The 14790-nt window shown below is 37.4% G+C and overlaps 1 protein-coding gene across 3 annotated transcripts in view; it reads left to right on the top strand.

The window, feature by feature from the left end:
- Window positions 1-14790, top strand: part of DPP6 (dipeptidyl peptidase like 6) — a 1325443-nt gene that overhangs the window by 1040085 nt on the left and 270568 nt on the right. For all 3 annotated transcript variants that reach the window (XM_072652136.1, XM_072652135.1, XM_072652137.1), the window contains exon 7: window positions 12009-12090. In XM_072652136.1, the coding sequence (XP_072508237.1) occupies window positions 12009-12090 (82 nt within the window). The remainder of the gene's footprint in view (window positions 1-12008; window positions 12091-14790) is intronic.

The raw sequence follows: 14790 nt of genomic DNA, 5'->3' as shown, positions 1-14790 counted from the left end.
CAGGGTCACAGAGCTAGTTGTCAGATAGACAACACAGACAGGCAGCTAGGTGGTGCAGTGGATAGAGCACCAGTGCAGGAGTCAGGAAGACTTGAGTTCAAATCTCACCTCAGACACTTGACACTCACTAGCTGTGTGACCTTGGGCAAGTCCCTTAACCCCAATTGCCTCATCCTGGCTCATCTCCAGTCATCCTGATGAATATCTGGTCTCTGGATTCAGATGGCTCTGGAGGAGAAGTGAGGCTGGTGACCTACACAGCCCTCCCTCACTCAAAACAGTCAAGTGCAAGTCATGTCATTAGTTCTCTGATGGCATGATCTTCTTCGGCAACGAAGGACAAACACACACACACACACACACACACACACACACACACATCTTTTGCCTCATTTTGTTTCTCCAGCTCTTAGCACAGTGCATAGTTAATACTTAATAAATGTTTGCTGAATTGGTCTTTAGAGTACATGGAGGAGAGTAAAGTGTGAGAAAGCTGAAAAGGTAGGAAGGGGCCAAGTGGGGAAGAGCTTTAAAAACCAAAGAGAAATTTTTTGTTTGATCCTGGACATGATAGGAAGTCACTAGAGTATATTGAATAGCAGGTTGATATGGTCTGACCTATATTTTAAGAAATTCACTTTGACAACCTAGAGATGGATGAACTAGAGTAGGGAAAGACCTGAGAAAGATATTTCAATTAGAAGTCTTTTGAATGTTGCCATATTGGAGATAGGGGAGGTTAATGAGAAAGAGAGAGGCAGAGACAGAGGACCAAAGACAAATTTGGCCTATCTTACAATTTTACTTCAACTTGGAACTGTTTATTCCTATAATTTCAAAGTAAAATCCAAGGCTGATAGGGTGCCATGTTCTCTGTGTATGGTCTAGAAGAGGAAAAAGAAGCAGACTATTCTTGTGGAACCCAAATCCTGAGTTTATATTTGTAGATAAGAGGCGCAGAGTAGGAAATAGAGGGGTGACCTTGGAATAAGAAAAACCCAGGTTAAAATCTTGCTTTTAATGAGTATTGGCTGTGTGTCTTTCTACAAAACATTTAACCTCTAATTGTTCTCAAGAACTCCTTAAGACCAAGTTACTGATGAATTGCCTGTCTACTTTTGTGAAAAGGGTTTTCTTATTGAAAATTCTAGACATAGATATAACTGCAGGTCTAGACCAAAAAAAAAAAAAAAAGATACAGAGCATGTTCTTTAACAACACTGTGAATAAGATGATACAATTATTATCATTCCCATTTTATTGTTGAGGATACTAAGGCTCAGACCAATGAAATGACTTCAGTTGCTAGAAAATTCTGTGACTAGTAAATGTCAGAAGCTGGATGTCATGCTTTTTTTACACCAACTCCAATTATTTTACTTTTTACCTTAACAATAAAAATATAATATTGGAATTAAAGATAGAGTTCCACCAAGTTTTTTCCAGTGAAAGGGAAAGGAGTCAAAAGGTGGTTGGTATCCATACAGAAGTGCTAACTTCAGTGAATTTTTTCAAATTCCTCCCAATTATTTTTTGAAAACAAATACAAGCTGAGTATGGTGGCTCATGTCTATAATCCCTATGATTTCTTGGAATCTAAAACTGATGGATATTTTAGCTTCAGAGTTCTAAACTACAGTAGGTCTAAAGCTGATTGGGTATCTACAGTCTGGTAGCAATATAGTGAGCCTCCAAGACTGGAGGAGCTGCCACACAGTTTAGAGAGGGGCAAACTAGTGCCACTCAGAAAAAGAGCTGGTCAAAGGGTCCGTGATGATCTGTAGTGGAATTGCCTCTGGGTAGCAATTATATTCATAGCCTTGGCAAGTTAGGGTCCCGGTCTTTTTTTAAAAGACTTTTTAATTGTTTTTAAGACCCAGTCTTTATAAAAAAGACATAAATTATGTCACTCATTTCTACCTCAGTAATTCAAAATGATTCATGCCCTGTTTTGCTTAATGCAAAACTGGAACAGATTCTATTATTATTTCCCATGGTGAGACCAACTAATTTTTCTCTTGGTGAATCATTTCTCACCAATCTGTGCCCACCTCAAAATCGGTAGATCACAGTCTGTTAGGGGTGTGAGGAATCTAACTGTTCAGTTGTGAGAATAAACAGTTCAGCAGAGAAGAAGCCTCCAGTAGGACAGAAACAGCCACTGAGTGTGAAGCAAAAGGTGAATGAAGGCAAACTGTCACTGAGTGATCTAAGATGAGAAATTAAATCTTTGCCTTCTTTCCACTTTGGCTTCTAAGATGTGTCAGCGATGCTACCAGCATTTGCTCCCAGAGGAAAAACAGGATGAGCCTGACCTTTGCAGCAGGACCTGTATTTCTCTCTGCTCTAAATGAAAAACTTCTCAGGGTTGACTTTTGCTTAGTTTTCTGGATTTATCATTCCCACTCTGTTTTTGAGTTCAAAGTTTGTCATATCCCTTAAATAATCAAGGGATCACAACTCTTTAGTTCTAATAGGTGGTTGGTAGCCTTACAGTAAACTTCATGTCAAATTCCTGGCAAAATTCTAGAATAGATTACTAAATAGTTCAAAAGAATTCAGAAAATAGAAGAGGAGCTGTGTAATTTTGTCCTTGACTTTGTCCTGCTTAACAGCATACAACTGACTAAAAGAAAAAGAATACATGATCCCTTTGTGTTTATTTCTTGTTGATTACTTAAACACACATGCGCGCGCGCACACACACACACACACACACACACACACACACACATCTATTTAATTCAGTAAAGCAAATGCTGCCTTAAAAGCTCTCCTCCAAAAAGGTAGCTGCCTGCCTTGTATGTGCCAAAGTTACATCTGAGCAGGATGGTAATGTGGAAACAGCACTGGATTTGTGTTCAAATCCCATCACTACCATTTCTTTCTTGTACAACCTTGTATAAGTCTCCTCAACTTTAAGGGGTTACAGTAGAGGACCTCTGAGAAAATTGCCAGCTCTAAATCTATGATCTGCTGAACATTTTAAATGGTGAATTGAATATCTCATTCTGGGAGAGATAGCTACTGTGATTTCTTATTTGTCAGAATGATGGTTCAGAATTATTTAGGCAGGCTATCATGGTGGTCCAAACCTATAAGATAGAATTAAATATGAGTAAATATAAATTCTTTATTTAGGTTTTTAAAATTTAGGTTTTTAAAAATTTATCATGTTACTCATGAAGACAAAGATCTAGTGAGTCGAATTCTAAATGAAGGCAGCTAGGGTAATGTAGCACTCAATGGGCTTGGAGTCAAGAATACATGCATTCACATCTAACCTCAGACACACTTACTAGTTGTGTCACCCTAGACAAGTCACTTAATCTCTGCTTGCCTCAGTTTTCTCAACTGTAAAATGAGGATAACAATAGTGCCTACCTTACAAGGTTGTTGTGAGGATCAAATCAGTTAATATTTGTAATACTATAGGTTAAATAAATATATATGTTAATAATGTAAGTTAATATATTAAGAAGTTAATATATGTTATATATTTATTTATATAAATACAACAGCATATGTATATAAATATAATAGTTAACAAAGTACTTTGCATAGTGCCTGGGACATAAAAAGGCACAATTATTGTTGTTCGTTAAGTCGTTTCAGTCGTATCTGACTCTTTGTGACCCCTTTGGGGGTTTTCTCAGCAAATATACTGGAGTAGTTTGCCATTTCTTTTTCCAACTCATTTTCCAGATGAGGAAACTGAGGCAAACAGGGTGAAGTGATCTTCCCAGGTCACACAACTAGTAAGTGTCTGAGACCAGATTTGAACTCAAGAAGAGGAGTCTTCTTGACTCCAAGCTTGCAACTCTCTCTAGTGTGCCACCTAACTGCCCATAGAAGGCACAATACACATGCTTATTTCCTTTCTTTCCCTCACTATTATAATCCAGTAATATGATGAACTACTACAAAAAAAAAAAGCTAATACAACCTTAAGTTGTATTAACTGAAGTAAAGTGTCAAGAGCAAAGGAGATATTATGTATCATTGAATTTTAGTCTACTGAGCTCCTACCTACATGGTACTAACATTCACTTCTAGACACATTTCAAGTATATTCATCAGAAGAGGGAGCAAACAAGACGATAAAAGGTCATGAAACAATCTCATATAAGAAATGGTTAAGGAGTAGAGAATGTTTAGTCTAGAGAAGACTTAAAGAATAGACAATCATAGTTTTCAAAATATTTGAAAGGGCTATCATACCAAAAAAGGGAGTAAACTTGTTCTGAGTTTACCTGCAAAACAGAACAAGAATGAATAAAGTCAGAGAGTGAATAAATGAGTAAATAAATGAATGAAGTCATTTTTGATCTAGAGCTTTCCAACAATGAAAAGGAGTGATTTTTATAAAGTATAATGTCCTTCCCATTGTAAACATTGTTAAAGGTAGATGAGTATCTACTAGAAAAGCTACAGAATGTATCCCTGCATTGGGAGGGTAGTTGATCAAAGACACCTTCAAAATCTGTAATATTATAATAGCGTAAAATTATTTGAATTGTACTGATATTTGATTGTGTTGGAATCACAGAATCTTTATTTAAAAAAAAAAAAAAAGGTCACCTAAATGCATTCTCTCATCTACCCTAGAAATTGAACCCAACAGTTTTTCATTGCGTTACAGAACAATGGATTTGAAGCCACAAGACCTAGGGGCTTTCAAAGCTAGCTCTGCCACTCCCACCCTTGGCAATTCCCTTATCTTCTTTAGTTCTCAGTTACCTCCTCTTTAAAAAGAAAGGTTTGGAATAGATGGTATCTAAGGTCTCTTGTAGCCGAAAATCCTATGAATTATGGGTTATTAGCTTGGGATTAGCCTTCTTTGGCTGAGTCTGTAGTACAGCAGTGACTCACTCCTGTGTCTCCAAAGTAATTTGTTTGATCTCATTCCCTATAGAAAACCGCTCTAATAGTATTGTTTGTTTGGCATTTTCCCAAGATGGGATTATTGAATAGGTAAGGGAAATCATACAGTGTCTCACTATAAATGGATGAACTTGGATATACCTCCAGTGACTTCTCAAAGGCCAAATCATTGCTGCTCCAATAGGTTCTTTATGACCTTATGAAATCATTTTCTTGTCTCTCGTCTATACAGAGATAGTTATTCACTGATCAATGATAATGCCTTACATCCATATAGGATCTCATTAATTTTACATCTCCTCATAGAGTCAGGCACAGTGTTTTGCACAGAAAAGGTATTCAGTAAATTATTAAATTAATGAATGATGCTTTACAATTTATAAAAGAAGCATAGCTAATCCAATTTTCTTATCTGATCCTTTCATAAACCCTGTAAGATGCAGGCATGACCTGTATTTTTAGTAGGGGAAAGAATTAAGACTGTAGATTCCATAAACCTGCCTTTCAGTTCCAGCCATACCTGTGTGATTCTGGGACCAGTTTCCTAATCAACAAAATAAGAATATTAGATAAGATGATATCCAATGTACCTCAAATTTACAATCCAGTGACCTTACAACACAATGATTCTTTCTGGATGCAACTTAAGGGTATTAAACTTTGAAGTTTCTTTTAGGTTGAAATCAGTGCTCTTATGATCCCCATTTCACAGATGGGGAAAGCAAGTCTAAGAGAGGTTGTGATTTATTCCAAATTGAATAGCTAGTAAGTGACAGATATGGCACTCTGTTACAAGTCTTCTGACTCCTCATGCTATATCCCCAAGCTAGGATGTCTTCCCACTGTTTATAGATGTGCCAAATGTGTTGGGAGGTAAGGATGAATTTCTTTCAACTTCACAAAAGTAGTAAACGGCTCCCACTACATGAATGAGAAAATGCTAATAGAAATTTAAATGTATACATAACCTTGGCATATTGGAACTACTGTTTTTGTAATCTTGGGAGGCACATTATCCACTCAGTGATACCCTTTTCAGTTAACATTTATGGGAATTTGCAGTTGTTAAATTAGAGAGAGGTTAATCCCCTGTTGTTCCTGAATAACTTAGGTACCTATTTGGAAAGCACAAGCTAACAAAATGAATTTCAGAATCACATAAGCTTACAAAATTTAAATAGCATCTCTCTCTAATCTGCTTTCCAGTTCTTTGTGCCTGACAAATTCCAAAGAAACCAAGACAAGTCTGATTCACTGTGTTTGTTAGTCTTGCCCTGTATTTTTAGAAGCAGCACCTGACTGATATCACCAGAGTGTGAACAAGATCAAGATGGTGATGAGAGGGTTAGGTAAATTCATTTCCCATTCCTCCTCAGTTTCCTCATCTGTCAAATGGGGCTAATATCTGCCCTCTAGTACTTTACAACAACCAGGTAAGACTGAAAGGAGAGAGCAAATGTGCAAGTCTTTAGAAAAGTTAAAGCCTACCCTACAAATCTCAGGTGATATTGAATTCACATAACCACAGATCTAGAGTTGGAAGGAACTTTATGGGTCATCTAGTCCAAACCCTTCATTTTACAGATAAGGAAATGGAAGGCCAAAGAGATTAAGTGAATTGTCCGAGGCCACACGTACTCAGCTTTGGAAGCAGGATTAGAACCCAACTCTTATGATTCTAGAGTCAATGTTCTTTCCATTTTGCCATTCTCTCTTTTCCAAACAGTCCCAACTAATACATGTCTAGTAAGCCTCAGTCTGCATTCCCTGCATTCCTTGAGGATAAGAATTGTTTTGTGGTTGTCTTTACATTCCTGGTGTATAATAGGTTCTTAATACTTGCTTCTTAAATTGCCTTGGAGGTACTGTATATGCTGGTATAACATTAGGGATAAAAGGGACTTTAGGAGACCATTTATTCCAAGTCTCCTTTTACAGATGAGGAAACTGAGTCTTGAAAGGAGGCAGTGACATGTTCAATATCATTTAGGTAGTGGGTGGCAGAGCCATGTCCTTTGACTCCATAATCAATATTATTTCTACAGAACCATGTGGTTGAGTTGAATGTAGAACGAAGCTCCAGAATGCAAGGCACTGCCTCACTTTTGTCTTTTTTAGCATTTTACTTTTCCCCAGTTACATGTAAAAACAATTTTAATATTTGTTTTTAAAACGTCAAATTCCAAATTCTCTCCCTTCCTCTCTCCCTTCCCACCCACCCCTCATTGAGAAGGCAAGCTGATATGGGTTCTACATATGCAGTCATGTAAAACATTTCCATAATAGTCATATTGTGAAAAAAAGCATAGACCAAAAAAATAATTACCTCAAGAAAAATAAAGTCAAAGTTACTGTTGCTACTTGTATTTCATGGTTGTAATCTGGGCTTCTTTTACCTCTGGAATATCATGTTGCAAGACCTCCTATCCTTTAGCATAGAAGCTGCTACATCTTGTGCTAAGCTGATTGTGGCTCCATGACCCTTGAATTGTTTTTGGGTTTTTTTCTGGCTGCTTGCAATATTTTCTCCTTGACCTTGGACTCTGGAATTTGGCTGCAATATTCCTGCCAGTTTTCATTTTGGGATCTCTTTCAGAAGATGAAGATTCCTTCAGTTTCTATTTTATCCTCTGATTCTCAGATATCAGTTTCTTGAAAGATGATATCTAGGTTCTTTTTTTATCATGGTTTTCAGGTAGTCCAATAATTTTTAAATTATCTCTCCTGGATCTGTTTTCCAGGTCAGGTGTTTTTTTTTAATGAAATATTTCACACTGTCTTCTATTTTTTTCATTCTTTTTTGCTTTATTTTATTGTTTCTTGATTTTTATAAAGTCATTAGCTTCCATTTATTCCATTCTAACTTTTAAGGAATTACTTTCTTCAATGAGCTTTGGACTTCCTTTTCCATTTGGCCAATTGTGTTTTTTAAGGCATTCTTCTCCTCTTTGGCTTTTTGGACCTCTTTTACCATTGAACCTAGTCTTTCTTTAAGGTATTATTTTCTTCAGTATTTTTTTGTGTGTCTCCTTTGCCAAGATGTTGACTTATATTTCATAATTTTCTTGTATTACTCTCATTTCTCTTCACAATTTTTCCTCTTCATCTCTTACTTGATTTTCAAAATCCTTTTTGACCTCTTCATGGCCTGAGACCAATTCGTATTTTTTCTTGGAGGCTTTGGATGTAGGAGCTTTGACTTTATTGTCTTCTAAGTGTATGTTTTGATCTTCCTTGTCCCCATAGTAACTTTCTATAGTTAGAGTTTTTTTTTTTTCTGCTGCTTGCTCATTTCCCTAGCCTGTTACTTGCCGTTTAAGTCTTTGTTGAAGTAGGGCTCTGCTTCCAAGGTGGATGATGCATTGTGCCAAGCTTCAAAGGTTTTATGCTGTGGTTTTGTTCAAAGATACTTCTAGGGAACCAATAAGCTTTCAGCTCTTATAAGGTGATATATTCTAAGGAGAGGTGTTTACTATTCTCCTGGCTTCTGCTCTGGTGTGTGAGCAACCACATGCACTCATTTCTGCCCTGGTACTGTAAGGAGGGTCCCCCCTCCACTGTGGCTACAAGCTCTACTATGCTAGTGCTCCTCTTTGCCCTGGGACTTCCACCTAGGACTGAGACCCAGATCTGAGTATGGGTAAAGCAACAGTCCTGCCTCAGTGCTAGTGAAAAGACCCTTGTGATCACCTTCTGACCAGTTGTTCAATCCCCTTACCATCTGAGGGCTGAGAGCTCTGGAAGCAACTGCCACAACTAACACCACTCCTGAAGCCTGTTCCTGCTTTGCTGTGACCAGAGCTGTGTTGGCACAGCCTGTGATAGACTGTGCTCAACTTTCTTTCAAGTGCAACAGACCTTTCCTGCCAAGTTGTCTTGGGCTGGAAATGTTTCACTCCATCTTTTTTGGGTTCTGCTGCTCTAGAATTTGTTTAGAATCATTTTTAAAAGGTATTTGCAGGGGAGAACTCAGGTGAGTCCCTGCCTTTACTTGGCTCCACCTTCTCACTTTTGTGTTTTTACCCCCAATATCTGGGATTTATTGTTCAGTCATTTCCAGTTTTGTTTGACTCTTTGTATCCCATTTGGGGTTTTCTTGACAAAGATACTAGAGTGGTTTACCATTTCCTTCTCCAGCTTATTTTGCAGGTGAAGAAACTGAGGCAAACGGTTAAGTAACTTGCCCACAGTCACAGAGCTAGTAAATGTTTGAGGCTAGATTTTAACTTGGGAAGATGAGTTTTCCTGACTCTAGACCTGACACTCTATCCACTGTAACACCTAGCTGCCCTCTGGTATAGTAGCTGCTTAATGAATGCATATTGACTGATTATTGAAGCCCAGAAAGACATACCTAAGGTTATATAGTAAGTTAGTGGCAGATCTAAGCTTATAAATCCTAATTTCCAGTTTATTGACCTTTTCACAATATTACACTTGACCGTTAAACTATTTTTACTGAACCTCTTCATCTCTAGTACTACCTACTTGATTTCATTGTGTTATTTTGATCATACCATTCTCTTCACCTTAATGTGTCCCATGCTGACCAATGTACTGCAGAGAAAGACCAGGATCTTCACCTCTTCAACATCTGTCACCAGGGTACTCTGGACTATTTACACTTTTTTCATTTCCTTCTGTTCCTAAAATGATCTGTTCTATTTTTCCTGAACCATATATAGTATCTAGAATGCCCTTCCCAGCTCACTTCTCCTAAAATACATTTTCTTTCACAAACCACTATTCTTAACTAATAATGGAAGAATGTTAATGAGTACTTTCCATTTAGCATCTCCCATAATTCAACCTAAATGCCTTCAATAAATGCATATCTCCAGTCTCTAGTCTAGTCAATAGCCTTAACACTTGGAAAGCCATTTCAGGTCAAGAAACATTTTAAGTTATATTGATGTATTTTGTTTTAATATTACAAACATTTGCAGATTACTGCTACTTTTTGAGAGGTTTCTTGTGACAGAGTAAATCAGTTAAGTAAAAGTAATAACACAGTGACATCATCTGAAAATAAATGTAACATTTCATATTTGCAGTGCCCCTATTTAAAAAAAATGAAAAGAAATCTATGTTCTCTCCTTCCCACTCCCAACTTATTTCTAAGAAAGAAAATAAAAACAAATTTCTTATAAAAAAATTTATAGTCATGCAAAATAAATTCCCTTAATAGCTATATACAAAAGAGATATGTGCTTCATTCTGCACCCTAAATAAGTCACCTCTCTGTAATGAATAGTTTGTTTCATCATCAGTCCTCTGGAATCATTAATGGTCATTGAATTGATCATAGTCCTTATATTTTGCAGAGTCATTTGTTTTTGCAGTATTATTGTTATTGGATACTTTGCAGAAAGCTTTTAATAAGTACCTACTATGTGGCCAGCACTATGCTGAGTAGTAGGGATACAAAAAAAAGCAGGTTCTAGATGAGGGGTGGGGAACCTGTGGCCTCAAGACCACATGTGGACCTCCAAGTCCTCAAGTGCAGCCCTTTGAATCCAAACTTCACAGAACAAATTCCCTTAATAATAATAATAAATAAGATTTGTTCTATAAAACTTAGACTCATTCAAAGGGTATGCAAGAACCTAGAAGGCCACATAGGTTCCCCCACCCCCGTTCTAGACAGAGATGTAATATTTATTATAGGGGAGAATCATGTTGGAGATACTGCTTTTTGCACACCTTGGAATAATAGCTATTTCTCCCACTCAGTTCATGACACCCAAGCTTCTGATTGAACAGGACCTGTACTAACCTTTCTAGACATATAGAAATTAAAATATGACTGTTCTCATCTCATAGTCTTAAATATGGAGCCTGTTTCGGCTATACAGCCAATTGAAAAGGCTGTTGCCACTTTTATGACAGGAGAATGAAGGATGTCTTCTCCCTGAAGCAGGATGCCTCTAAGGGAATTGTGGGAATTGAGTGAACCACATTGACCCCATCTTTTGACTCAGATCTGGAGGTAGCTCAGTTCTATTCAATTATGGGTCTAATCCAATTTCTGTCTTGTAAAAAAAAATTTATTCAATTGTGTAAATTATGAGAAAATTGTATTGCATTGTTTGAACCTAGCTCTGCTGGGAAACTGGACCACCTCTACCTGTTGCTTAGAGACCCGTAACTTAAAGACCTAGATTATGCTGACCAGAAACTCCGTCAGATCCAAAGACTGATGCTAACAGTTTTTTCACAATTATGCATCTCAAGCAACCCCATAAGTCTCATCTGAACACTGACCCCATACTGGTCAATTAGTTACTGTTTCCTTGTTTGAATAGAGACACTTGGGTAGGAGTGGGACACCTCTTTTTCTTATTTCAGGGAATTGTACCTTTTTACTCTTCTCCCAAATCTTTCCTCCAATTAGAAATCAGACTACCTAATTTTGTATCATAGTTTATAGGCTGTTGTTATCTTTTAATGCATAAAAATCTTTCTCTCCCTGTATTCAAGATTCAGTGCCAAAGCTGAAGAGGCCTCATTCTGATTGGTTATGCAATTGGCAGGCTTTGCTTAATAAATTAATATGCTCAGAAGCTTGAACCTTTGTTCCTCAGTTATTTTGTCTTTCACCCACCACACTTCCATGTTAAATGATATCAATATGTACAGCCCCCTCTTACTCCTGGATTATGGATTTAGAATTAAAAAAGACTTAACTAAAGCACATTATATAAGGAAGTTAAATTGACCTTGCATTGTATTTAGGAGTCTTTGTGTGGAATGTCAGAGATGGGGAGGAGGTATTGTGGACTTAGGGGTGTTTCTATACGCTTCAATTTTTAATCTTGACTGTTCTGAATACTTTAAAAATTGATCAGTGTGCTCTTCTTGCTTGCTTTCTTTTTTCTTTTGATGAATATTTACCATTTGAGCTAGACAGGGATGGATTTCTTTCTGGGTTTTTTTTTGTACATTTTTCACATGCAAGGAATTGTAATGGAGATGGAGTGAGATATCTTGTGTACTAATCAGCGAGAACTCTTGATAATTGATGCACAGGGAAGAGAAAGGACTCTGTGGACTGGCTAAAGAATGAAGTCTAAGAGTGTAAAATCCTTGAGCCCCACTGATTTACTCCATGTGTTTCTTTTCAGAGATCCTCAAAGCTTGGATCCTCCAGAAGTGAGCAATGCAAAGCTCCAGTATGCAGGTTGGGGCCCTAAAGGTCAACAGCTGGTAAGCAAACAAATCAAGTCAGATGAGGACATTTGGGTCTGGTGGGTTCCTGTGGGAGTTGGGGAAGGATTTAATGACAGATTTGGAGGTTCCTTCTACCGATTCAGGAAAAATACTATTCTTGCATTGTAAGTTCACCTCACTTTACACAATCAGTTTATTAAATCACTAATAAGTAATTTTTAAGTAAATTTATTTTAAGCACGATTGACAGTGTACCATATGAAATAGAGGGCCAACCTTGGTGTCAAGGAGACTCGGGCTCAAGTCCTGCTTCTAACAGAGATTTGTGCCCAAAGCGAGTCACTGAATCTCTCAGTGCCCCCAGACAGTACAAGAAAACAAATAAATATATATGGGTATTGGTGAAAAGAATTTTCATGCTAGAAGTTCCCTATGCTAACAAAGACCACAAATCTAAACCTTTCCTACAACCAACCTTCATAATAAATGCACACATGTATTGAAATATTTATAAAAACCTTATAAGGACTCTTTATAAAATGAAACAAATTATTTTGTAATATAGGTAATCATTCTGTGATCTTTTCCCCTTTATATGTAAGACTGCTTAAAGAAGGATTCACTAGTAATAATTGCTGTAATTCTCAAGGTTACTGATATCTTGGATGAACTTCATTTCCAGTAAGGGACCTATAGTTAAAAAGATGAATAAACAAGATCATAGGGTAGGGTTGGCTGACTTGAAGGATTTTTTTATGAGATCTCAATTGAATTGGTCAATTTATTGATTATTGTCTAACCTAATAAATTGATTATTAATTAGTGAGAAAAGAAAGAAAGACAGTCTGATCATGGTGTCAAATGTCTGTCTATATAACCATTCAATATAGACTTCATTGAAATGGGCATCCAGTAGAATGGGCTACTTAAAAGAGATGATGGAATATCAGTTCACAGGCATCAGAAAGAATTGGTTTAAGGAGTGACAGATAGAGATTGGTGCAGTCATGCCAACATTAAGCATGCAAAAATAGAAAGGCTGGAACTAAGAGTCAGGAGAGTTCTGGTACGTTCCCAGGAACTCATGCCTACCAAGGAAGCAGGTTTGTGACAGGATGAATTCTTATCAGTGAGACTATAATAGATCATCTTCCAGGCTCAGACTTCTTTGGAAGTCCTGTTTCATACTATGATTCCATCCCAAGAAATATTGCTGATCTTGCAAAACTCAGAGTCTGATGAACGGATGGCAACACCTTTGTAATATTCCATCACCATTCTATGCTCCTGCCCCTTTAAAAACTGATCAAATAAACTGAATTTTTCAAGCTTTCTGTTCCTGAAATAGCACAAAATTGATCATTTCTGAAAGGCTTACTGATGAGGACATGTTAGGTAGGCTGTCAAGTATGTTTGGGAATTAAATTGTCTTATTTAATATTATCCCCTTTCCTCTAATACTGAATAAACCCCATATTCTAAGATCATTTCAGAGAAGCAGGGGATTTGTATATGTCAAGAAGCCATTTTAGTTCTTACTGCAATCCAACCACCCCACAAGCTTGGGAATCAGAGACAAGTATTTGGAAATTGCAGCAATCACATCATGTCACAGAGAAAAAAGAACTGAGTGGGATTGAGTCAGAAATATCCATCCATCAACACAGCTAGGCCAGGCAAGAGTTAATCAGTCCTCCTGGGGCTCTATTCCTCATACAAATATTTATGCTTTAGTAGATGGCTATTGAATACCTAAAATCCTTTAAGGTTCAAGGGAATTAATATCTAAAGGTAGAATTTATTGAGTCCTAAAGCAGGAGGGGATATTTTGAGGAGGAACAGACTTCCCCAATGCCCCCTGGATCAGTCCTTACTCTTTCAATCCACATCTTCATCTTATCCATCACTTAACAGTGTCTGACAGATTAATAAGTGATTAATAAGTACTTAGTTCCTGTGCATCATAAATATTTATTGACTGACATCCTCCATTGAACTCTCTCCTCATGTAACTTGTAACCTGTTATACCACTGCATCCTATAGTATTACTGGAATTATGTGTAGGAAACTGAAATATAACCTAGTCTTTAGACATGTTAACTTCTTTGACAATAACAAAAGAAGAGTAGGGATACAGTCTGGACCTGTGATTTCATTGCTATGAGCCCTCCGTCTGTCAGTGGCCATCAGCACCTTATCTATAACTTAGAATCTTAGGGGGTTACCTAGAGCACTGAGAGGTTAGGCTACTTGCCAGGGTCACACAGCCCAAATATGTCTGATACAAGACTTGAATGCAGATCTTCTTGAATTTGAGGCCAGCTCTCTTTTCACTATGTCACTCACTGTGCCTTATAATACAATAAATTTGACCCTTCTGATCTCTTCTGAATCATTAAGAGAATAATGATTTTCAGAGTATTTATTTGGCCCCCATATTCACACAGTGCCCATCTTTTTTGTTGTTCAGTCATTTTCAACTCTTCATGATCCTGTTTGGGGTTTTCTTGGCAGAGGTACTAGAGTGATTTGCCATTCCCTTCTCCAGGTTATTTTACACATGAGGAAACTGAGGAATTAGCAGATGTGATTAGCAGGGATGAGGATCAGCTCAGGGTATGTGAGAAAGTCAACAGAACAGGAAAAGGTTGGACCAAAGTGGATGGCCACTACAGCCCACAAATCAAAGCTGGAAATCCATCAGTGTGTGAGTTATCAGATTCAAGGACTAGGCA

This window comes from Notamacropus eugenii, chromosome 3, assembly GCF_028372415.1.
Source record: "Notamacropus eugenii isolate mMacEug1 chromosome 3, mMacEug1.pri_v2, whole genome shotgun sequence".
NCBI classification, from domain to species: Eukaryota; Metazoa; Chordata; class Mammalia; order Diprotodontia; family Macropodidae; genus Notamacropus; species Notamacropus eugenii.
The sequence above is the reverse complement of the archived record's forward strand: the minus strand, read 5'-3'. Positions and strand labels throughout refer to the sequence as shown.